Below are 25,968 nucleotides of genomic sequence, written 5' to 3' on the forward strand. Positions count from 1 at the left end.
TATATCATCCAAACTGCAAGAGGATTTGAAAAATTAAGTTTTTAACAGTGATGGGAGTCAAATAAAAGCTGTATATGCCTCCAGCCCTGTCAACTTGCTATTCCCCTGCACAGACACCCTCTCAGTCTGAGACTGGCCCAGCTGTAAGACAGAGGTGCAGTGTATGACCGCTGTGTGGAAACAGAGCGAAGTGATGCGTGTATGCAAAAAGAACCCACTTACATTTCTGTGGGTCAATATCCCAGTTACATAGGAAGGTTTATAAAAAAAAACGTACATAAACACAGGGCCATCACGTTCCACCTTTCAGAAATTCTAAAGTGAAAAACACCACCTCAATGTCCAGCTGCGCACAATCCTGGGTATTACAACAAGGAATCTGACCTGAGGACTGTTCTGGAGATACATTGCGCTAAATTAAGTCTCCCCCTAATTGTGTCAATCCAGAGAACAGCAAAACAAAAGCCCTGGTGACCATTACCAATTTAGCCTCAGAGAGGATGGAAGCATTTGTTGCTTTTCTTGTCTGGAACAGTCTAATAAACTCTTTGGACCACTCACATAATGTCCTCTACAAATTATAGCTACATATATCATTTCTTCAAAGAAAGGCATCCAATCCATTTTTAAAATAGGTTTGTAAGTTTGCTGTAAGGGCAGCTACGTTGTGGATCAATGACAAAGATTCCCTTCCAATGCTCATGATGAAACATTTGTCTATTTGCAGCTGATAATTCTCATCCTGTACATGGTCTTAATACAAAAGGTTCGTTGGACATATCTCTAAGGTACATATATTTTCACCCAGAAGTTAACAACCCCAGTTTTTCAAACCTCTAAACACTCCGTTTTCTGTCTAACAGTGAGGGGAACAAAACGAACCCATATTCACAATCTGGCCAAACAAGTGACTTTGAAAGTGATGCAAACCTAGTAGTACCATTGTCAATCACCCTCTTTTTTGCATCCCAGGAATTTGCCTTTGTAGCCGTTATCAGGCATATTGCGCTGCTACAGACCTGTCTGTCAATTCGTGTTCATCCTTTTCCCATCTCATTTTACCTATTTAATGCCAAACTATTGAGCATAATTATAACCATGGCCTAGGTGCATAAGCCCACATTTATCTTCATTAAACCTCACTGGCCATTACACAACAGTTTTCCCATCTTGTCTTTTGGTAGGATGTTCCTGTCCTGCTCTGTGTTAATAACTACATAGCCTAATGTCCTTCAGTAATTTACATTCTAGGCCATCCAAGTAATTAAAAAAATAAATAAAAAAAATACAGGGTTTAATACGGATCCCTGTGGTACATCATTAACAGAGGCTGAATGTTCCATTTATAACTACCATTTGTCTACTGTTTAACCACATTTCTACCCCTATACATACTTCCCCTCCCTAGACCTAGTACTGTCCTCCTATGTGACATCAATTGTACTACCATCCAGTTCATTCAAAACGTACCCTTTACAACAAAAAAAACAAAACATCAGACATTACCACCAGTCCCGAATGGAACGGTTTTTTAGTTAATTTTCTATATTACTTTAAAAATCACATCTCTGGGAATTCCTTCAAATAATTTACTCCCCAAAATAAGGTGAATCACTTGTCAATTCCCCAGTTTAGATTTTTCTTTCTTTTTCAAATATGGCTACCTCATCCAATTTCTCCAGTCTTGGGGCACTGGCCAGGGTTTTATCAATTATTGAACTTCGATCCGTGCCTTCTATTTTATCTTAGTCTTTTAAGGGCGTCCCCGCCAATCCTTCTGTGCTAGCCAACTGTAATGATGTGTGTGGGCAATTGCCACACAATCTAGTTCATGGTATGGGCTCCTCCTTTGTAATTACAAACAGGGAATTAATTTTCCCTACATAATTTAGCAACCCAATATTTAGGTTATTTTTCTTTGTATACATAACTGAAAGTGTTTTGGGATTGCACTTGCGTCTTTTGCAATCCTTTTATAGCTTTGTCTTTACTAACCAGACTTCCATTTTACTTATTTAGATCCTTTTGCTGCAGTGGTTGTCTCTACCACCAACATTGAGTAAGAGATCACCTAGGAAACAAGTTTTTGTTTCACTGTGAAACCTGTCTCAGGAATATAACATTAGCTAACAGCATGCTAAAGGTCTCCTAAACACACACTGCTGCCAAAAGAGTTCTCAGTATTTCTTTTTTGTGGTCTTAAACTATGATCTGTAAGAATTTACGAAAAATATTGGCTAACTCTTTGGGTCATCTGCAACCAAAACTCATCCATAAAGCCCATGTGGTGTTCATTACATTTAGACAAGAACAGATGAATAGGCTGAAAACACCTTTGACCTTGGAAGCAGAAAGCATTCAATCAACTCAATTGGCGGTTTATATTTGGCAATCTAATGTTAAGTGTTTACATATATACATTTTTCCTCACCTCCATTAATATCAAAAGAATGATTTACACCTATATTGAACATTTAAAAGTGCATCTGTCATTGACACAGTAAAGGTATTATGGGCTGAACCATTTCCTGGGCAACAGCAACTACAATGAGGTACCAAATAACTTTGTGATGTCATTGACAAACTGCACTCTTAAAAATGACCGCTGCCAGTGTGTGTAAGCGGCGAGCACACTTTTGGTCTACAAATTCGTGTAAGCCTTGATTTCGGACAATCACATGAACAAGTTGGACACAGATTCTTATAAAAAGGAGGGAATTTCATATAATAGAAGCGTATTAAGATCATAAAGGTGGTCATGTTGAGTGTAGCAGCGTACGCCTCCAAGCACGACTTGGGTGGCTGCACCATACACACAACTTCCATGAAATACCTATTTTTAAGATTGATACTGAGGGGGGGGGGAGGGGGGGAAACAAAAAAAAAAAAAAAAAAAAAAAAAATTTAAAAAAAATACAGCACTAATTTTTTTCTTGTAAGATACTTACATTTAGTCAACATCACACAGAGTGTTTATCTCTGAAAACCCACCAGAAAACTGGCAAGCCACAGATGGCAGCCAATATATACAGAACAAAAGACTATAGGGATATCTAAACTGTACATAACGTTCGAAACCTGAACATTCATAGTGCGGTGCTCAAGCAAAATAGGAAACTGTGCAAATGTATTAATATAAAGAAATTCTATGTAAAATAAACTAATATTCTGGTATTTAAACAGAAAGTCTTTACGACAGTACAAGTTTGTTATCACTTCCAACCTACTGTTATTTCAAGTGGACAAATCAAAGCCACACGCTGTCTTTATGGGGTGGGTAGAAAGTTATCTAATAAACAGTAACAGGGTCCAAAACCAACAGGTTCTACACTAACCCTTTTGTATGGTGCTAGCGTGAAGCTGCAATGCAGACTCTTTCGGGTCGGCTGGACTAATTTACGAGGAAGCAGTTAAACTAACCTCTCTGAGCCAAGACATCCTATATCTACTAAACATTTATTTAATTCATAACTCAAATACCAGGCTCAATCATAATTTCAGCACTCAACTGCACAGCAAGAGTGTAAATTCATCATCACACAAACGCACCTCTCGCCTCCTGTACACTTCTCCTCTACCTCACGTACTGCAAATAAACTCACTGCTGAGGGACATCCGACAGCTGAAAGTCATATACCCAAGGAACCTCCTGGCCAGATTAGCTTCTAAATCTACAGGTACCGCCGAGGGATACGAGTTTATAGGTCTTGCTTTATTTATTTTGGCTTTTTTAGGACAATCATAAATTAGCCCATGACACATGTTTTAAACAGTACCCATTGCCTACCAAGAAATAAAAAGCAACCTATAAATTCAGTAGAACTAGGGACATTGGGTCATGAGGTCACAAGGCACTCTGTGCCCCACACCTCAGAGATGTGGGTTTTAGGCTATGCTCTTAAACATAAGATGGTTTATAGCAGCGAGCCACTGCATTGTTTTGTTTACAGCTGCAATATACCTAAATCCATGTAAACAAAACAATCTGACAGCAGACTAAAGGCACATTATACATGTCCAACTATATTAAGATTCCCACCATATTGGTATGTAGTATATTTATACTTTAAAACTGGTTACTACCTACAGAGAAGAAGATTTTAGCAACATGACCCTCCCCAATCCAATCAAGGTTTCCGATTGTCTTCCTGCTCGGTTTTCACCAACTCCTCCGCCCCCCCCCCCTCTTTTTCATCTGGGGCCGTAAAAGGAAACCCAAGGATCCAGCTAGGGGGAGGAAGGGAGGGGGTACACAAAATAAAAAAAAGAAAATTTTTTTTTTATTTTATTTTGACTCCAATTGCCAGATAATCTCAGACCCTGTCAGCTAGCCCAGGAGTGTACAATAGCTATTCAACATTCTATTAGACATATATTTAGTCAGCATGCCAAATAGTATGGACACTTCACAAAACTTACTACTGCTCCCCAATGGGAGAGTCAAGAGTGTTGCCGTAAAACAGAAGCACACTAAACCATGTAGATCAATTATCCCTATTTACACCTAACCCAGGAGTTGTATTCCTCACCATAACAGGCCCTAACTGAACAGAATCTTCTGTAACAATGAAAACACATTCCATATAATAGCAACATAATCTAGTATTCATTTAATACAACTTTATTGTGCAAAGACACAAACAAAAGGATTTTACAGCTATTCTACTGTAAATAACATCCAAATGTGAGCAAGGTAACACAAGTATAATACAGGTGGATGTGGCATGTTTGTCGAATATAAAAAAAGGAGTTCAACACTGCATGGATCAAAAGGCACATGTGCAGTACATTACCAGCAAGAGGGTGTTTAAACTCTGTGTGTTTGGTATTTTATGCTTCTAAGCCAAACCTTATATATAGAGAAGAATGTATTCTTAGTTGAAACAAGAGGGGTGGGGGGGGGGGGGGGAGGGGTAATCCTTGGTGGGACAAGTCATTTTTATGTAGTTATTTCATAATCCACATGCTTCATCGGAAACACTTCAGTGTCTACACTACCACAGCACCCAATAACGTGCTGCAGCTCACACCAGGACTACAAAAGATTCTCAATCACACTGAATCCAAGGGCAGTCAGTAAGGCAGTCTGCCAGGAACATAGAGCACTATGGAAGATTTCACAGGTTTCACCCTTGTAGATACAGTACCAAGAACAAAAGCCCAAACGAATCTGTCTTGGCCAATGGCTTTCAATCCTCCTTTGAGATTTCTAACGGCACTCACCAGGGATGCCCACTTTCTCCTTTTATATTTGCCCTCATGATCAAAGCTCATGTCCACAAAATTAGGCTCAATCCCAATATATCAGGCATTCGTCTTGGCTCCTCCGAATATAAGCTCTCACTATATGCAAAAAGCCTCCTTCTCACCCTTACCCATCCCCTCATCTCTCCCTAACCTACTTAACGATCTCGCCCTCTTTGGCGACCTCTCCAGTTATATTAACCCCTCTAGATCCGAAATCTTAGATTTCAATATTCCACCGACGCAACTCCAAAGCCTGAAGTCCAGCTTCAACTTTCGTTGGCAATCCACTAAATTGAAATACCTACGGATTTATCGGACTCGTACTTACCACCAATTATATCCTGAAAATTTTCCGTCTCTTTGCGGCCATTAAAGCGGACCTTCTCAGATGGGATAAACTCACAATCTCCTGGACGGGCCGCATAAACTCGCTTAAGATGAACATCCTCCCGCGGCTACTATATTTATGCCAAACCTTCCACCTTAAAGTCCCTGCAAGTCCATGCAAGCACCTTCAAGCTCCTTCAACAACTAGCCACTAAATTTATCTGGTCGGCGAGAAAACCCATGAATCAGCATAAACATCCTTCATAACCCTTCACAGGACGGAAGGCTGGGAGTTCCCCATTTTCTTAAATATTATTGGGCTATTCATCTTACCCAATGTGTTCTTCTCCATTCGCCTCCTGGCCACAGAGTCTGGGTCAACATTGAATCGTTTCTAATACTTACACTCCTGTGGCTTAAACCTCACCACCGCCAGCCTCTTTTGCACCTCCCCCCTCCCTAGCGTTCTCACTCTCAAGCTGGTCTCATACTGTGATGTCCTATGAGTATGACAGGTGTTACCACTGGCCTTCCCACTACCCTCCAGTCCAATCCACCACATCATGTGTTGCCCGGTCACATGCATGTTTGTCCGCTCACAATCACATGGCTGGACAGGACACTACTTTCCCATAACATAAAAGCTAGAGACGGTGGACGTCTAGATTTTCCCAAGTTAACAAAATCATATCCATATCCACTTTTCTGTTACTGTAAAAACATTTGTCAGACAGGACTACAGATTATCGTGTGTACATTTTGTGTTCATATGCTACACTAAGTAGCCCTTGTGTTACTGAATAAATAGCAGACACTTACTTGTTAAAGAAAGGACGGATGATCTTTGACCGGGCTGATATGTGACCTTTTGGTGGACTCAAAAACGAACCTAATAGGGCAAATTGCAATAATTTTAATGTACAACTTCACATATAAATCCATTACTAAGAGGTCAGTTAAAATCCATTTACTTACCTAGATAGTTTGCCATGGAAATGAAGCACAGTCCGGTAATGTAGGCATCATACCCTGCTTCATGTAGCTGTTCTGAGGCAGTATTGTAGCTTGGAAAGTCATCAGCACTCTCTAATAAAGACAACAACAATACATCTATTTAAGTGTGTTTTATGGACAAAAGCAAAAACATAGTCCTCACTTGGCAAAATGTATAAAATATGCCCAAATAATCAGTGGATTTTGTATCCTATGTAAGGGATTTCCAAATACGATAAAATTATATAAAAATGTTTTTGTATCTTCCAACACTAGTTTTAGCTGTAAAGTTTTGCAGTAGCAGTGTCCCCAGATTGGATGAACGAGGGAGGATGATTTTTATTTTACATCTGTTTCTCCGATTCCATAATACAAAATAAATGATAAAACATGGATAAAAGGAGTGGACAGAGGACATGGAGAGCTGATCCGCCAAAGTCCCATTACGGCAGCTCAAGAAGACCCCACAAAGAGTGGAGTGAGCAGGATGTGCCCAGGAACAGGCCGATTAGAGTTCACAAAAGCCCGTCCAATGGTGGACGTGATCTACTCTGCGATGGTCCGTTTAGTAACCGACCAGGCCCTTGTGAGTCTCATACAAAACAAAAAGGGAGTTTGTCCGCCTCACAGCAGACATTTTCATGTAGCCCTGAAGAGCACGGACAACATACAACAAGGCTAAGGAGCCCTGACCCGAAGACACAGTCGCCTCTTGGAAAATCATGACCACAATCTCCTGATTGAACCTTGGCCTGGAAGAAGGGAATCGTGCACAACACAGCCCTGTCATTATGGAAAACCAGAAAGTGCTCTCACCCAAAGTTTATAAACGCTCATCACAGAAGCTATGGCGAGCAGAAAGACACTTTCCAAATCAGAAACAGGATCTCAGATGCCAATGGTTCAAAAGGAGAGGACAAGAAACAAGTTCAGGTACAAAAGTGATTTTTGGGACATGAAGGGAGCTGGTTGTGCAGAACTCCTTGGCAAAATGTGTCTGCACCTTCGGAATCTCTGCCAGCTGCCTCTGAAAATAGATATTAAAAAAAAAAAAAAAAAAAAGGACAACACCGGTAGCTTCAATAAGCTGACCGAAGGCCTGCATCCAATCTATCCTGCAAGTAGGCCAGGAACCTGGAGAGCTGAAAAGTCCCCATATGGCAGGTTCGGGGTAACGGACGCAAGTCCGCTATACTGACTGTAGGCAGAGACCGGTTTTGTGGCCCTTACCATGTGGGAGGAAAGACCCCTGAATCTCCAGAGGCTGGCTTTACCAGCAACACTGTTATATCCAGCTAAGTAATGTCCTGGTGCTGTAGGGAATGCTGGAGGAAGAGGTAGTCGTGAGGAGGCAGACTACATCCCGGACCCACCACAATGCACAGGATTCCTGTATAACCTGGGCACCGAGATTGTCTGACTGAACGCAGGCTGGAGAGCCCTGCAGGAGCATCTGTGCCCCCCGCAGTGCAAGCAGCATGGCTCTGAGCTCCACAATGTTTACTGAGATATAACTAAAGAGCTAAACTAAATAGCTGCAGAGCAGACCAAAATAAAGCACAACTCCTTGGGCACTTAAAATAAAACACTGAGGAGCTACAGAGGGTTAGAGAGGGGAGGAGCATCTGTCAACAATTAACAGTTTAACTGGCAACTCCTGCGTCCCCTAATACAACCCATGGTAGCAGTGCCCCCCCCAATTGGAAGGATATATTTTACCTTTAAAATCATGTTACTTGTGAAATAGCACAGATTGATCCAACAATTATATATACATATTACTACCCCTAGATTCCTACTAAGCTCTTATTCCCCAGTATTTAATTGATACTGAAACGTTTAAGTATTATTGTAAGGGTGCTAGTTCATATTGGATGTCGAATACGAGAATGTGAAATTTCATGACTTGCCTGCTTTCAATATAATTTTCCAAATCATAAAGAAATATATCTCCAAGTCATAATGGGTTTGATTTTCTCTATATATGCAAAAATCTATGCATGTAACCTACATTTACTCCAGCAATTGAATCCAGAGATACCTGGATGATTATTTAAATACATGACCTTTATAAGTATTCTCCAGCTGCTTAGATGTGGACATTAAATCGGAGGGTTCTATACTTTCACTGACTGTCAACCAATTTGTGGGTTCAAGTTCTCACCTCAGAACTTATTAAGAGCTGAAAAATGGCAGAATGTAAGTAGCAGACAGAAAGCACTGAGGGCCACTAGATAAATACACCCACAACTGGTTACAGCAGTCAAACTTCAGTAATTCCATCAAAATAATCAGAACAGGAAAGTTTATGAAAGTTTATATTCCGCCCCACAACTTCTCCGTAATATGAGACTACTGCACAGCTATACATTGGCCCCTCATTTATGGATTTACTTACTAAATGCCAAGAAAATAAGGGAATTTTCACCTTTCAGTACAGTTCCATCCTGCAAATGAAAACTGCTTATTATGTCTGTCTAAGTAGTTAAGATATGCACCTGGCTGGAATATGTTTGCTATACTTGGAGGGTACTAAAAAGCCTGGGAACAGAGGTTCTTAATAGATAAACCCACAGTCAAAGACAAGAGATAGGTTTCTAGATTCATCGGGCAGGGGGAGAAATTCCACAACTACCCAAAATTTTTTAAAAAAATTTAGATAAAGATGGGCTCACTATATTGTGTGTTTGTATGAAGTTATAGGTACAAGACAGTATACCACATATACATACACACTCTTGTAACTTGAAAAGGCAATGGACAAACGCCTGCCTCCTGATACATGGCTAGAAATGCTTTTTGGAAGTTACATTTATATCTTACTAAAATATTTAAGAACATCCTTAATTCAGAGAGACCGGAGCTTATGTCCCATAAATATCCTTAATGCTCTTTGTGCAATCTCACTGAGCTCAGTTATTGAATATGCCGTTTATTTTACACAAGCCAATTACTTTTACTTTTTTTTTTTTTTAATAGATAGTTGACAGAAGCCAACTGGTTCTTGAATTCTTACCAACTTTAGGAGGTTTGAAAGGAGCCTCTTTTAATCTCTTTTCCAGTTCAGCAAGGGATGTGTTATAAATAATTTCCTAGGAGCATAGAAAGGAGACAAAACAATTAATGCCAGATGTACATTGCTCAACATTACAGCTGATCACTAAACTAGGTCAGCACTGCTGCCACCATGTGGTGAGAAGATAAACAAGCCAAGACTTGAAAACTTTTTTTAATTTTTTTTATTTAATGTTGCCATGGTTTATAATCTGCCTGCCACATGATCATTCGGTCTTCTGTACTAGCCCTTTAAATTGTAGCTTCTCTTACAAAGAAATAAGGGCAATCGCTGACATTTTAGGTCTCTTGTCTAGAATGAGAGAAACTTATTTTTCTCTGGAAGCATCATCATGTATTTATATAGCGCCACTGATTCCGCAGCGCTGTACTCATTCACATCAGTCCCTGCCCCATTGGAGCTTACAGTCTAAATTCCCTAACATACACACACACAGACACACACACACACACTAGGGTCAATTTTTGATAGCAGCCAATTAATCTACTAGTATGTATTTGGAATGTGGGAGGAAACCGGAGCACCCGGAGGAAACCCACGCAAACACGGGGAGAACATACAAACTCCACACAGATAAGGCCATGGTTGGGAATTGAACTCATGACCTCAGCGCTGTGAGACAGAAGTGCTAACCACTGATCCACCGTGCTGCCCAAGCATGAAACTTGCAGTTAGTGTTCTCTCAAACTTAGTGTAGACCAGTCAAGCATAAACTAAAACTTGTTAAAAACAAAATAAAAAAATGTACTTCTTCTAATACAAAGGTAAAGTCAAACCTAACTTATTGGTCTATTCCAGTCATTCCCAACTCCAGTCCTCAAGGACCCCTTCCAGTACATGTTTTCCATATCTCTCTGCTGGAGCACAGGTGTATTCATTACTAACTGACACATTTTGAAATTACTGACATTTTGAAAGATCCACAGGTGGTACCTGGAAAACCTGCACTGTTACGGGATCCCAGAGGACTGGAGTTGGGAAACCGTGGTCTACACCATAAAATACTGCTTAATCTGGTTATTCACCTTTGGAAACCTCTGGCAAACCATACCACTAACACAGCAGTCAGGTGTAGGCTGTATTTAGAGGAATAACATAGTAATGGGCCTCTTCTCAATGTACAGTCATTGCGCTGCTTGCAGCACATTTGGCACAATGACAAGTGGTGCATTACATTCTCATTACACACCTCCAAATGCCCTACACATCTTGGGTGTTTGTTATATATATTTATTTTTAAACACAAGAAATCCCACTATTCAAGGGGTTGTCTGAAAGGGTTGAAGCATTTTAGTGTTGCGTAAAACACATTTATGCCATAGATCAACCCTGCATTATTTCATATGTGATGTTCGGCACCTCCTACCTAGATTGCAATGGAGCTTTATATTGCAGGTGTCAGCGGCAGTTGCGGTCTATAGAAAGCAGTTGACCAAATGCTACATTTATCCCTATATAGTTAGACAACATGTATCGCTGCAGGCTATAAAATAATGAAATTATATTTGAACTAAGTTATCCATTATGAATGAATACATTGCTTGTATGGTGGTTTAAATAACAGACTTACTTCTCGCCATGTAACAAAAGTGAACACGGTTTGCTGAACATGCACAAACCGCGTCTTTATATGGATCTAAATAACATAACTGGCAAACGATTCGAGCTGACCGCTATGGGAGGGGTCCGTATTACTATGTATATTACACGTGAAACAGGGAATAGTCCTTTAAGATCATCCATGCCACACAGTGTATCCCTCTGCTCCACCACTGAAGGAACAAGGCAATATTTTAATAGTCATAGATCGCTTTATGGTTGCCTCCAGTATCAGCCTCACTAGGACATTGAAGCTAACCGCAAGAGTGTGAAGACTAGATTACCTTAAAAGGCTGTGTAGTTGCCATAAGCTTGGTATCCAGCACCCTATAAAGAGAAAAGTTTAAGTTCCCTTATCTGTATTAAAAACAAAGTAAAACTAAATCATACTTTCAAACCAACCCATAATATTACCTGGTAAACTAAAGCCAGAGATTACTAAGAAACATTGAAAACCTTAAAACCGCCTAAAATATCATAATAGTGCAATATGGATTAAACCGCCTTTGGATTTATTGCAAAACACCCACACGCCATCACCATTCAAAAGTCAAAACGGCAAGAACTGGATAGATCGTATAAACTGACTAAGCTGCACACTTTCCCATATTGTGGTTTATAAGCTCCTAGAAACGTTTCAGAAAATAGTTATATTCAAAGGAAAAACAAAAACCCTTACCTTGGGAATACACAGGTTGTGACTTCTTTAAATTCATTTAATTCCTAAATAAGAGGCAACATTATGGATTATGAATGAACAGAATAAAGGTTCAGACAGTAGATGAATAATGCACTCATTAATGTTTTATAGGCAACCGTCACACACACCGTGTAGGTGGCATTTTGTGGGCTATGCATACATTAAGAATACAGCCTCACTAACATCTCTAAGGCACAGGAGGGGAGGGGATACTTACATCAGGTAACTGACAGAAGAACTGGTGTATTGTGTGCATGACGTCCAACAACATGTTGTGTCCAACCACAAGCTTGCCCTATGGAGACAAAAATAAAATGAAACACAGCAACACATGATATAGATGTTAGATATGCAGAGACAAGTGCTTATTGTAGCAGCATGTAATTCTAGCTATATACAGGAAGCACAGTTAAAGACCAGTACATTGAAAAGTGGGCATATTAGTACTTGAAATAAGTTATTTTTGCCATTTTCCTGGCTACTGCCAAACACATAGGATCCAAAAGCGAGTGGAAAACTGGACACAGATCCAAGCAGCCAGACCTGCCCGAGTACCAGCACTTTGAAATCTTTACTTTTTAATTTTGTACTTAAGTGCAAAAGTGTACTGGAGATCTGACCCTACCTGATCTGCCTGCAGCAAGTGAAATATCAGATATTGCCCATCACACACAGAAATGCATTAGAGAAACAAAGTGACTGATATACAGTGTAGGGGGGAAAAAAAGTAATGTATGGTAAGGACTCACAGAGGTTGAAATAGCATGAATAATTCGTGAAAAACCGACAGCATCATTCAGTTCTTCCTGCAACAAGAGATAAGGGAAATAAGGCACATTTTCCAGCATTGTGAGCACAGCCTGGGAATTACGCTGGTCTTTCCTCATTGGAAAGACTACTTCTATGGCATTCTGATCTTTCCACATACAATATAAGGGAGAAGTACCTGGTCTTTTGCTTGTTTCTGCTGCTCTTTTCTCTTCCGTTCTTCTTCATCAACTTTACTGATAACGATGTATCTTTCCCTCTGGAATATAAAGAACCTGTCATGTCACACACAGCGCAGAAATATGGAGGAGTGATTCTGGTAGGAGTGGGCCTGTTCCTAATACACAAAGGGAACCGGGAAACTGAAAAGGGGAAGAAAACAAACAAAAAAAAAAAAAAAACATCTTACCTTCTCAGACTCAAGAGTTTCAACATGGGTGCCTCGTGGATACCTAAAGGGAATCATATAAAGAATAACTTTATCGCAGCTTATTATTCTGCAAGAACACAAAGTAGGATGATTATTACACTATTAAAAGCTTTGAAGAGCAGACAATAAAACCACAGTTAAAGGGTGGGAACAAAATCACACAAGCAGAAGTCTAAGTGAACACTATTTTTCTTAAGCCATTAGAATAGATATAGGGACCTAGTTAAAAACTTGAGCTCTCTAATGTCATCATTCCTCATCAGGTCAGTTCATTTTTGGGTATGTCCATGAATCCAATTTGCAGATTACCAATATTAGCATGCAAGTGTGGCCATCTGCAAACTGCAGTAAGTCCCATATGCGATTCTGAGCACTGAATGGCCAATACTGAACCTAGATGTGGAACCATAATGGAAATGGATTTTGACGCCCAGTCATTCTTCAAGACCATCTAATGCAACAAGCATTGCAAGTTACAATTGCCCACAAGTAATATTTTTTTAACAAACCAAAAGGCAGCCTTTTTATGGGCTGGACCAACAGGAGCTAATTAAATCACCTTAGCATGATAAGCAAAGTGGTGGCACTAATATTACGGTGGAGGGATCAACATAGGGGCATATTCAATTGTTGGCGTTAGACAAAAATCTCACGGCGCGCATTATTACAGTCATTACAGTAATAGTGCGCGTAAATACCGGTATTACGGTACTTTTCTCGCTGGATTTCAGCTCGCGGCTCAGGGAGCTGCGAGCTGAAATCCAGCTTACTCTTACGCTAATACCAGTAACAGTTTCTCCGCGGCGGAAACCACAGAGAATTGAATATGCCCCACAGTGTGGATGCAATGGGTACATTTTTCTTGACCTTTGTTCTAATGATACAGACAAAGATTGAGCAGTTATAAAAAAAAGACTAAATAAAGGAAACAATAACTGATGTATGTAGTAAATTTTTCAGTGCAAGGAGAGGTCAAATACAGTAAGAATTACACTTATAATTCAATTAATAGAATAGTCAGTCAATCTAAAAGAATATGCTGCAATGTTACAGGAAGTTTGTGCAGACAGAACATCACACTCCTGCTTACTTCCAGTTTAATGTCTGGTAGATAAGCTTCCTCTGAAACCTAAAATAGAAGGAACAAATGTTTAATATGAATTTCATGCTATGTATGGCTAGAGCAAGTCATGATACAGGACAGGCTAAAAGAAAATCCAAGAGTAAAACAAAGATGGAAAATACATCTACTCAAACATACAATAAAAAAACAGTGATCTAAAAGGAAATAAAGATTGCCAAATGTCTTACTATCACTTCAAAGAATCTCCAGACAGGTCTATAAAACTACTTAAGACTTTTTTTTTTTTTCTAAAACAGCTTGGACTCCATAAAAAGCCCACATACTTCATTCTTCTCTCCAATTATTTTACTAGCAGGCAATACTACTCATTTGATAAAAGCAAAAGCAGACAGGATTAATTTCTGCTTTGGGATTGAATAAATATACAAACCCTGTACAAGGCTCCAGTTCTAGACTTTTCTGCTCTTCATCTTTCAGAAATGCTTCTACATGTTCACTGAAAGGAAAGAGACCAGGATTTCAATGAAAGCAGTGAAAACAAGCGGTTGTTGGCGCTTGCGCTTAAACCCTCCTGCAGACAAGTGAGAATAGATAACTGTTTTATGGAATCCGTTTGCCAGGAACTGTAACTGCAGGTCAAACTCATTAGCTGCCCTATTTCATAAGTGTTTGTGTAAATGACCAGAACCAAACATAAATCATGTCTGATGCTTGTTAACACTGAAGTTTGAAAGCAGGCTCGCTAGCTGTGCATGCAGGGACTTCTAGTTCTGTAGCTGGTGAACGATATCTTGGCCAGTCATGGTCACGCTAAGCGGTTGGTGAACTACCACCGCTGTAATAGTTTGTGCAGGCCTGAACAACTCCACTCAAAAGGTGGAACAGCCCATTAACATGGCCCAAGTATAGCCATTAATAGCTCATAACTAGTAAATGATTGACAAGACATCTTTCCAAACATGCGATTAATATAAATACGACAGTATATTATTTACTGCTAAAATTATAATGTATGCCAACAATCAGGAGTCTAACTCTGGGTAACTGTTGTATTTCAGAATGTAACCATCCTCTAAACAAGCAAGGAAAACAGTTTATACAAGAAAGTATTTAACTGCTGCACAAAACCAGATAATTACAATTCACCATGTGAATTCTTCAGCAGCCCTGAAACATTTATTTATTTATTTTTGGCTTATTTTCTAGATATCAGTGTGTGCATTTCAAAGAATCTTTTGTTGACTGCTACTTACACTATTTTCTCAATAAATGCTTTCTGCTCATCAGGGATGGAGACCGGAGTCTTGGGAGCATTCGGTGAGATGTAGGATGTTGCGCTTGAGCCATTTGCCTGGTAGCGCTTCTCTTCATACTGATCTCTCAGTTGTCTTTCCTCCTCTTGATTCAAATATGGAATTCCTGAAAAGGAGGAAAATCAACATCTGCCCAACCAGCAGATGGGTGTTCTCAATGCAAATACTTTGCAAATACTCACCATTACGAAAAACTTTATTAAAATCAAAACCCTGGTTAGCCAGAAAGTCTATACTTGAGCTCTGAGGAAAAAAAAAAAAAAAAAATAATAAACATGTTATAAAAACAGTTGGACAAATGATATATCTAGCAGAACATGTGACAAGACTATGGTTCTGTCTATAGCTTCATATTATCTTATCTACTTCATACTGTTCTGCTGGCCACAAAAGCAGAGATACGACAAAGTAGCCTGATGAACATGCTACAGCACATGAAGAGTTGATCCAGTAGATGAGATGTTGGCATGCTGTGCCTAAGTATTAATGCACAAATCTGTAGAAATATATTTAAGACAATTTTTAGTTGTAGAGTTTTTTTTTTGTTTTTGGTTTTTTTTTAGAGCTGCATCGGTTCCTGTGAATTGGAACCAGAGTGCTGCGGTACTGGAAGATACTTTGCGCTGGAAATTTAAAGATGTGAGCTGATCCGCCTACATCCCATATTTTGACAAAGCACAGACACAGGGGAAAAACACACCCTGTCAGAGTGCAATATTAAAAGTGAAATAGACCAGACTGATAAGTGTGTAAGATAAGTGAGCCAACCTGGTCTGGTTAAAGAGGAGAATGGGCTGGATTTTGCCTTAACCATGTATAGAAACAAGTGTAAAATGGGTATCATCACTATCTTTTTAGTGGTACGCAACAGCTTTTTTAAGAGCTATATCTGAACAATAAACCCTGTCCTTACTAAAGATCCTGCTTTATTACTGAAATATCTGAATTTCTGACCTATAGACTAGAGCCAACCCTCTTATCCAACCAAGCACAAGTCAACTTTGTGTCAGCTACCCTCCAGACCGAATCCGAAGAAACCGATCAGTGAATGGGCTCTTCTTGGCTGGTGACAAAGTGGAACCAAGACAAATCTGTAGAGCCCTCCCCCCAGACCAGGACAGAGTAAGCCTGTCCTGTCAAATCCCCACAGCCATGTTCTGAAAGCCTTCCCATAAGAGTGGAGGTTATAGCTACAAAGCTCATTGTTTTAGAATGAGATTTTCAACAAGCACAAACAAAAAAGGTAAAAAATTTATTTTAATGCACACACACCTCACTAGATCTCCATAGATGCCCACACTCCCACTTACAGATTACCCACGCTCCCACTAAGTGTACACAGCTGAGTTTGTGCACACATCAACACAAGATCCTCCTTTGTTCTGCCTCTCATCACAAAGCCAAAAAATCATTAGCCACAAAAACGTAAGCTCCATCAGATGGAACATACCAATAATTTTATCTCCCAAAATGCATGGCTTTACTCGTTACAATATTTCACCATATACATTTACACCTGCTAATTCAATTACTTTGTTAATTCCTCCAAATGTATATCATACGATTCGTCTAGTCACATTATTCTAACCGTTTGGGATGAATTTATCAATATTTCTCAAGACGTTACACGGGAAGACACTTTATTTTGGCTTCCTGTGGTATTCAATCCCTATTATACAACCAGACCGTGTGAACTGTATCATTTTTTGTTCTACATAAGTTTATTCAATTATCACTACTCAGTTATCATATGACCATGAAACTATGTGTAGACTGTTCTCAACCACATTTTTTCCAAGTACTTAAAAACAAAACAACTTATTTTATTTATTTATTTATTTTAGTATAAAGATACATACCAATATCAAAGCTTGGCATTGAGGTATTCCTAAAAGCCAGCTAATTCGGTTAAAAGAAACTGTTCTACGGCAAGTGATTTCAAGGACAAGGCTACTTTATTTCTGAACAGATGTTTGGAAAAAGAATTTGACCAATATCTGTTCGAACAAAGGATGAAATTTGTAGCTCTGAATTACTAAAACTATATATTCGTACATTGGCATTTAGAAGGATAGTTTAATACACTCCATTAACATTTTAAGAGATACTCAAGCCATTAATCAATAGTCGTATACAAAGTAATATGTGAAGGTACAGTTTAAAACATAAAAAGGATATTCTGTATTTTAAAAAGGTCATATTTCTCGTGAATCTGTTTATACCACATGCCTCAAAGTGTGGATGTCAATGTATTGGGCATACTATTAGATTTAAAAACCTATATACCGTATATACTCGTGTATAAGCCGAGTTTTCCAGCATATTTTTCTATGCTGAAAAAGCCCCCCTCGGCTTATACACGGGTGAACTTACCTGGTCTCCGGTCCCTTGGCTCTTAACTTACGCAGTGGAACGCATGTGCGTTCCAAATGCCGAACTTCCTGTCACTGACAGGAAGTTCGGCATTTGGAACGCACATGCGTTCCACTGCGGGTGTAAGTGACCTAGTTAGGTGGTGTGGAGCATGTTTTCTGGACGATACCTGGATGTAATTGGGGGGACAGTGCTGTTATAACAAAATCTCTCCTGTTTCATCAAGCGCTTTCCCTCGTCACACACAGCGTTGCCTCATAGAGCCCATGCATGTTGAATCGGGCCTGCATGAGTCTTCATCACTGGTATGTTGTATGTTGTCCGTTTACAGCTACTGTTGTCTTATCTGACTTCTGCTACTGTGCTTCATGGGATTACAGAGATTTTACCCTGAGACTGCTGTTCTCTATCAGATGCTGTTTTCCCTTTAGCAGATTGTTTATTTGCATTTAATGTAGTGATGCTAATGTCAGTGTATTATTTGTAAGTAATTAGGAAACAGCTTAAGAGGTTTTTTTTTTATTATGTCCTATTCCAGAGTTTTTTGTGTTGATCAGTGGTTAGAATCCCCCAATACATCAGTTTTGATGTCTTGATTTAAGAAAATTAAAAGGTAAAAAAAAAGCCAAAGGGGGAATACTCTTAAAAGCCTCATACACAAACCAATTAATTTAAACAGAGGAAATTAAAATATTTGACACTTAAAATAAATGCAACCTTGGTGTTCATCAATGTCAGCAGTTATATAGAATATAAGCGAGGATGAAACCAAAGGAATGTTTAAAGTGGACGAGGTTTGACCATGCCCGATGTGACCATGGCCCATGACCATGTGGCGATGATATCACTTGTGAAAGTCACGCACATTATTGCAAATGTGGGGCTAGACCATGATCTTTGAACAACAAATAGCTGGAAGTAACTGCACCTGCATCTTTTTCTAGCTAGACCCTGGTTACTGACAGAAGATAACCACATTGGGTGGCAGTAAATCATTCTGTAAGTGTCTCCTGGCCTTTGTTACTTCTGTCACCTGGATTACAGATGCTGACCTTAGGCTGTGCATTTACCAGTAGCTGCTGCATTTCCCACCCTAGGCTTATACTCGAGTCAATAAGTTTTCCCAGTTTTTTGTGGTATAATTAGGTGCCTCGGCTTATATTCGGGTCGACTTATACTCGAGTATATACGGTATATGAAATCCGCTAGATAGTGACAATGCAACAAAAGTTACCCAATTAAGCCCATCAAACACAGAACACTACTGCACAAATAAAAATGCATCAAATATTTAAAATCAAATATCTAGAATACAAAAATATTAATATAAAATAGCTGGTACAATCAGTTTCAACTATTTTAATAATTCCCTGTAATTATTAAAAGGCTCCCCATAAATGATACATTTTAAACGCAATTAAGGAACGAGAAGTAGCAAACATTAAATTATCTTAATAATTTGCAGTTCAAGTAATGCAGGTGATCCAGTCTATGGAGCTACAAAGTCTATTTAGCCAAAGCGGCAAATATCTTAAATATAAGCGCTGGCATTAATGTCACTGCACAGACCTCCAGTTATGACTCCTCAGTATGGACAAATGTTAAAAACAAGAAGGTCTTGGAATTGAAGCAGTTAATTCGGGGGTTGAGGGAGGTAGCTGCACCTTTATGCTAAGGCAAAGTGAGGCTGAATGGATTATTCAAATGGATACTTTGATTTCATCTGGGTTTAATAACGAATTTGTTATGAGTCTTAATTCTCCAAGTGAAGTATATGGGCACTTGTGCAAAACGTGTACTTCATGTGTAATTGATTGCACAGAGTTACTTAGGATACATGTGATGTTGGAATCATTTGTGGATATATTGTAAACAGTTTCTTCTTTGAATAGCACTGATCTTTTCCTTATTTTAAGATATATTTGTAATCTTAGGAATGACACAACAGCCTCCAAACACAAATACAGATTAAGGTTTTAAAAAAAAAAAAAAAAAAAAAAAAAAAAAAAAAAAAGGTATATACAAAACAAATGTAGAAATTGAACATACTTGACAAACAAACTTCTTGTCTGGTGAATTTCGGTTGAATGGCTTTGGAAAAATATAAAAATTAAAGGATTTTGTCATGTATCTGGAAAAAAAAGGAAGACAAAATCAATACACAGCATAGATTATGGCAGGACAGGGGGAGGGGGGGGGCGGGGGACAACATACCTGGCTTCTGTGGTCTCATGTTTAAAAGTGCATAGGCCAAACTGAAACAGCAAAAAGTCCATAGAGTGCTGTAATGTAAAAAATAAATAAAGTTCTAAAACAAAGCAAAATTTCTATATCCATTAAACTTTAGACAATGGCTACATGGAAAATATTAGGCAGTAAAAAGATTTCACACTAAAGAAAAAAACAAATATAATTTTTTCATTAGACTGCAGGTAAATATCTTAAAATACAAAAGATTATGCACTCTGCTTTTCCTTCTAAGACCTGGACATTGCTAATGGACTGATATATGGCCCAGTTAGCATCATCTTGTGAGCACTGTGCGTATAAATTTTAATATATTTGTGCATTGCTCTTGTGCCAAGTGTAGATATTGGTATCTGTACAGTTTATTCACTAATTGTGGCTGGAACACTTATCAATAACTTATTGTGTAAGTGATTAACAATTTTTACCATTGAAAATGTACTAATTTGATACGGTGTTATATTTGTGCATTGCAAATGTAGATTTCTGATGCAGTAGCCATTGCGGAGGAAATGTATTTGTGTAAGAAAGGAGGAAAGAAAATTCTAAATTAAGTTAATTCATGCTTTTCATCTCAGAAGTGACAAACACCTGATTTGGCCTGAACACCCAGCAGGAGGTTGTTACTTGTTAGCATGTCAAAGCCTCCTAACAATGCAGACAGCAAGTTTGAGGAAATAAAGTTGATGTGAAAGTTAAAGCGTGTTAGGTGCAAGATTAGATTATATTTTGATGTGAAAATTATCAAAATGTGATATCAGACGTTTCGGTGCCAGCTAGAATCAGGGGGGCCTGGCTTACCTTCTGCCAGGGTATGTGTGTAAATCTGTATAAAAGGAGAACTGTTTAACCAAGTAATGTATCATTTCGATCTGAACTTCTGGATGATCACCAGTACCACAAAATGAGGTCAGGACTCTTGAGCAATAAACCATCACTGCTTGAAGATTCTGTCAGAGGCCTATTACCTGCTGTATCCTGTGACTAAGAGATAAGAGATTACACTCTAATCCATTCCCTGGCTGTCCCGTGTTGAAACCAGCATCTTTGTGTCAATGCTCTAACCGCTACCCAGCAGTCCTGATCCATAGTAAGCGGCCAGGAGGTACCGGCCAGCGCACAGCAGAGGGGTGCCGCAGTAGCTATGCCAGCTACCCAGAAGTACATGGCTCTGGGAGCCGCAAAGGAGAGCAGCCGAATTCTCCTACAACTATTGGGCAGTTGGCTTGTGTCTGGTGGCAAGGTGACACTAGTAGGAGCGCTCAGTAACAGTTGGTTACTGACGGTGAAAAAAAACAAAAAACAAACAAAAGACTGTGTAGGAAGAACCTCTCTCAATTCCTCCTTTCCACCTACAGACCGGGTGGCGAAGTAACGCATGAAAACAAAACACAACCCCACATACTACCACCTCAGTACCAGCCTTGTTTCAATGCACAGTTGTTAAACTTATTCTTTACAAAAAGCTGTAAAACTGTGTCCATCTCTCTATTTAGTACTTGGGATTTATGTAAATTTGCTGCTGGTGTGGATGAAAATCCTGTTACACTGATCTTGTGACCATTTAGATAAAAATGTATTGAAACCGCTCACTTGTCAGTGCATGTGATGTGCACACAAACTCAAGAATACGCCCCAAATCATTTCACAGACGCATAAAAAAGGTTTTATCAGAAACCAGAACAGGGGTTGGGACATCGACCACTTCTGTCTGGCACGCTGGAACTTGCCAGAGCTGCCTCTCTAAAACAGCTTGTAATGGCCAAAACTGAGCAGCTGCGCATGCGCAGCAGCTCCGTTTCGGCCATCATCGGCAGCTCCCAGGTTTCGTTATGGAACGGTGAGGGGTGCTGACTCCAAAGGCAAGTATGAGGAACACTATAAATTGGTGGAACAACTATGTGGCATACTATGAATTGGGAGCGCAACTATGTGGCATAGTTTGAACTGGGGCGCTACTAGATGGCATAACATGAACGTTTGTCGGCCCCATTACCATTATGATATTGGCATCATAAAGTAAAACTATATCTATATTTACACAAACATACACACCTGGGCTGGATTAGATATTATCTGGCACATGTATGTATGTGACACGTGCAAATATTTAAACACACAATGACAAACTGATTGTTATTGGACTATTGTGTGTTTATTATAGAACTTTAGATATTTGCACAGCTAGAATGATTGGTTGTTTTGAGAAACACCAATTTACCTGTGCACTATTATTGTACAGTTGTAAGGTGCTATACTGCTCTGCAGCACTGGACAGGGGAAAAAGTCACAATACACATACAACAGAAATACAAGGCAGATAAAATAATGGCAAATCAAGGGAAGCTCTGGCCCTGCTGGTTTAAGAGCTTACAATTTATTCGCTGCTTTCTTAAATAATAACCAAAAGTATATATTAAGAAAGAAACATTTTCACTCGAAGTTCCAAGAAATGGCAATTTACTGATGTCTGCTTAATTTGAACTGTATTCTCTGCTTTCCCTATGAGTCATTTACCTAGTTTGGAGGACGAGAGCCTTTTAAAGAATAATGTCCAAAACTCTAACTTTACAGAGGTCACTAAAGTAAACTTCAATCACTTTTAGTTTTCTATGTACATACATACTTTCCAAACAATCTCAACACTGACCTTTTTCAGTTTTTGATACCTTTCTTCGGGTGTGTCGAAGCCATTTGTTAAAGTGCTAACAGACGGGCCATCACTTATTCCTGAAATTGATTTGAAAAAAAAAAAAAAAAAAAGTTTTGAAAAAAGTGGCAGAAATGTAACTTACAACAGAAAAATATAAATCTATGGCCTTCCACATTTCACAACGACACAACATGCTACTATTGTAGAAAATACTACAACACAGAGGACAATGAGAAACTCAGACACAGGGAATTTAAGCAATGAGGATAGGTAAAAAAAGAGGATTTATGTACTTACGTTAAATCCGTTTCTCTGATTCCGTCTGGGGGACACTGCTTTACCATGGGGTTGTGGAGGGGAGCTGGGAGTTGGCACCCAACTAGTTAACTTTAGTGCTGCTGATAGACCCCTCCCCTCTACAATCCCCCTGCCTCTTCCTGTACAATCCAGTTAGTTTTAAAAAGCCCCAGGAGAAAAAAGGGCAGTCAAACAAGAGCACACAGAAGAATAACAGAAGGGAGGGATCGCAGTGTCCCCCAGACGGAATCAGAGAAACGGATTTAACGTAAGTACATAAATCCTCTTTTCTCTTTCATCCAGTCTGGGGGACACTGCTTTACCATGGGGACGTTCTAAAGCAGCCCCTAAAGGGTGGGACTACTCTGAAAATCCCGCTCGTAAAGCATTACGAGCGAAATTTGCATCTGCTGATGCAAACACATTAAATTGATCAAATTTAGTAAACGTATGGACAGAGGACCAAGTGGCTGCCCTGCAAAGCTGGTCTGCAGAAACACCATTCCTTGCTGCCCAAGACGCCCCAACCGATCTGGTGGAATGGGCTGTGATTCTCTCCGGCACAGGACGGCTAGCCTTTATATAAGCTTGTCTGATGGTAGACGTAATCCATCTTGCAATGGACTGTTTTGAGGCTGGCCAGCCTCTCTTATTAGCGTCATAAAGGACAAATAGAGAGTCTGTACATCTAATCTGGGAAGTTCTCTTAACATAAATGCGGAGAGCCCTAACCACATCTAACTTTTCCATCGATTGCTGATCTGTATGGGAAGAAGATGAGAAAACCGGAACTACGATTTCCTGGTTGAGATGAAAAGCCGACACTACTTTTGGTACGAAAGAAGGGAGAGTTCTTAACACCGCTCTGTCCTCGTGGAAAACCAAATATGGTTCTCTACAGGACAGAGCTCCTAATTCAGAAACTCTACGAGCCGAAGCGATAGCCAAAAGAAAGAGGACCTTCCAGGTCAACCACTTTAAGTCTGCCTTACTCAAAGGTTCAAAGGGGGGGGCCCTTGAGCATCTCTAGGACCATGTTGAGATCCCATGGAGCAGTAGGAGGGACATAAGGAGGTTGGATATGTAAAACTCCCTGGAAAAAAGTCCTAATGTCTGGCAATTCGGCTAATTTCTTATGAAAAAATACAGAAAATGCCGAAACCTGGACCTTTAGGGAACCTAGCCTAAGGCCTGCTTCCAGGCCATTTTGAAGGAAGGCTAATAGACGGGAAAGCTGAAAAGAGGACGAGTGGAACGTCCTATTTTCGCACCATCTAATGTAGGCCTTCCAAATCCGGTGATAGATTCGAGAAGAAACAGGCTTCCTGGCTCGCATCAGTCTGAATTACACTGGGCGAAAAACCTCTAGCCTTCCAGAGGCTGGCTTCAACAGCCATGCCGTTAAATTGAGCTGCGGTACATTCTGGAAATGGAATGGACCTTGCAGAAGCAGGTCGATTCGATACGGAAGGCGGAACCCCGGCCCTTCCGCCATAGATATGATGTCTGCGTACCACACTCGGCGCGGCCAAGAGGGAGCGACTAGAATTACTGGCAGAAGGCCCTGCCGAACTCGTCTGAGTACTCGAGGAAGCATGGGAATTGGGGGAAACAGGTATCCCAACCTGAATTCCCATGACATCGTCAAAACGTCCACTGCCGCCGCTAAGGGATCCCTTGCCCTTGCGCAAAACTTGTGGACCTTCCGGTTGTGTCTGGAGGCCATGAGGTCTATGTCCGGAAGACCCCACCTGAGAACCAGAGACTGGAAGACATCCGGGTGTAGAGACCACTCCCCCGGCATCAGCTGGTTTCGACTTAAATAGTCCGCCTCCCAGTTTTCTATTCCTGGAATGAAAACCGCCGATATTGCTGGGACATATTGCTCTGCCCAAACAAATATTTGGGCTGCAATCTCCATAGCCGCTGCACTCCTGGTTCCTCCTTGTCTGTTGACATATGCCACGGCCGTGGCATTGTCGGACTGAATTCTGACCGGTTGGCCCTGAAGAAAAGACTGGGCTCCCCGGAGAGCCAAGAGAATGGCCTTCAATTCCAAAACATTTATCGGTAGAGTTGATTCCTGAGGCGACCAAATTCCCTGGAGTCGGAGGTGAAGGATTACCGTCCCCCAACCCTTCAGGCTGGCGTCTGTCGTGGCTATGATCCATGACCATTGTGCGAAGGATTTTCCCACGCTCATGTTGTGCGGACACATCCACCACTGAAGAGATTCTCTCGCTTTCTGAGATAGAGAGATCTTTTGACTTTTCAGGTGTAGGTGTGACCCTGACCACTTCGATAGCAGATCCCATTGGAAACATCGAGAATGGGCTCGCCCGAAGGGAATGGTCTCGAAAGAGGCCACCATCTTTCCGAGTAGCCTCATGCACAAGTGCATTGAGGGGCTGGGGTAAGACAAAACCTGGGAGGTTACCGACTGAATAGAGGAGATTTTCTCTGCTGGGAGAAACACTCTTTGCCTCCTGGTGTCCATGATGAGTCCCAGGAATACCATGCGCTGACACGGGATCAACTGGGATTTCTTTGAATTTATTAGCCAACCGTGGCCCTCGAGAACTGCCTGGGTGAGGGACAGGTGATAACGCAGGCAACCTTTTGAGGAAGCCTTGACAAGTAGGTCGTCCAAGTAAGGAACGACCTGAACTCCCTGCAGGTGAAGACATGCTGCCATAACTGACAATCTTCGTGAAGACCCTTGGCGCAGTTGAGAGGCCAAAGGGGAGGGCCCGAAACTGATAGTGAGCAGATCCTACCGAGAATCTGAGGAGAGACTGGTGGTGGATCCAGATGGGAATGTGGAGATAAGCGTCCTTTATATCTATGGACGCCATGAACTG

The 25,968-nt window shown here is 40.3% G+C and overlaps 1 protein-coding gene across 2 annotated transcripts in view; it reads right to left on the reverse strand.

Annotated features, from left to right (window-relative positions):
• Nucleotides 1–25,968, reverse strand: part of PARN (poly(A)-specific ribonuclease) — an 83,116-nt gene that overhangs the window by 47,776 nt on the left and 9,372 nt on the right. For both annotated transcript variants that reach the window (XM_075179788.1, XM_075179789.1), the window contains exons 3-18: nucleotides 22,808–22,887; nucleotides 20,125–20,192; nucleotides 19,960–20,041; nucleotides 15,720–15,780; nucleotides 15,478–15,643; nucleotides 14,655–14,720; nucleotides 14,231–14,269; nucleotides 13,120–13,162; nucleotides 12,889–12,969; nucleotides 12,692–12,748; nucleotides 12,160–12,237; nucleotides 11,922–11,965; nucleotides 11,527–11,569; nucleotides 9,584–9,659; nucleotides 6,550–6,660; nucleotides 6,394–6,463 (exon numbers count right to left, since the gene is read on the reverse strand). In XM_075179788.1, coding sequence (XP_075035889.1) covers nucleotides 6,394–6,463; nucleotides 6,550–6,660; nucleotides 9,584–9,659; nucleotides 11,527–11,569; nucleotides 11,922–11,965; nucleotides 12,160–12,237; nucleotides 12,692–12,748; nucleotides 12,889–12,969; nucleotides 13,120–13,162; nucleotides 14,231–14,269; nucleotides 14,655–14,720; nucleotides 15,478–15,643; nucleotides 15,720–15,780; nucleotides 19,960–20,041; nucleotides 20,125–20,192; nucleotides 22,808–22,887 — 1,165 coding nt within the window. The remainder of the gene's footprint in view (nucleotides 1–6,393; nucleotides 6,464–6,549; nucleotides 6,661–9,583; nucleotides 9,660–11,526; nucleotides 11,570–11,921; nucleotides 11,966–12,159; nucleotides 12,238–12,691; nucleotides 12,749–12,888; nucleotides 12,970–13,119; nucleotides 13,163–14,230; nucleotides 14,270–14,654; nucleotides 14,721–15,477; nucleotides 15,644–15,719; nucleotides 15,781–19,959; nucleotides 20,042–20,124; nucleotides 20,193–22,807; nucleotides 22,888–25,968) is intronic.

The sequence above is a fragment of the Mixophyes fleayi genome, chromosome 7 (assembly GCF_038048845.1).
Source record: "Mixophyes fleayi isolate aMixFle1 chromosome 7, aMixFle1.hap1, whole genome shotgun sequence".
Lineage (NCBI taxonomy): Eukaryota > Metazoa > Chordata > Amphibia > Anura > Limnodynastidae > Mixophyes > Mixophyes fleayi.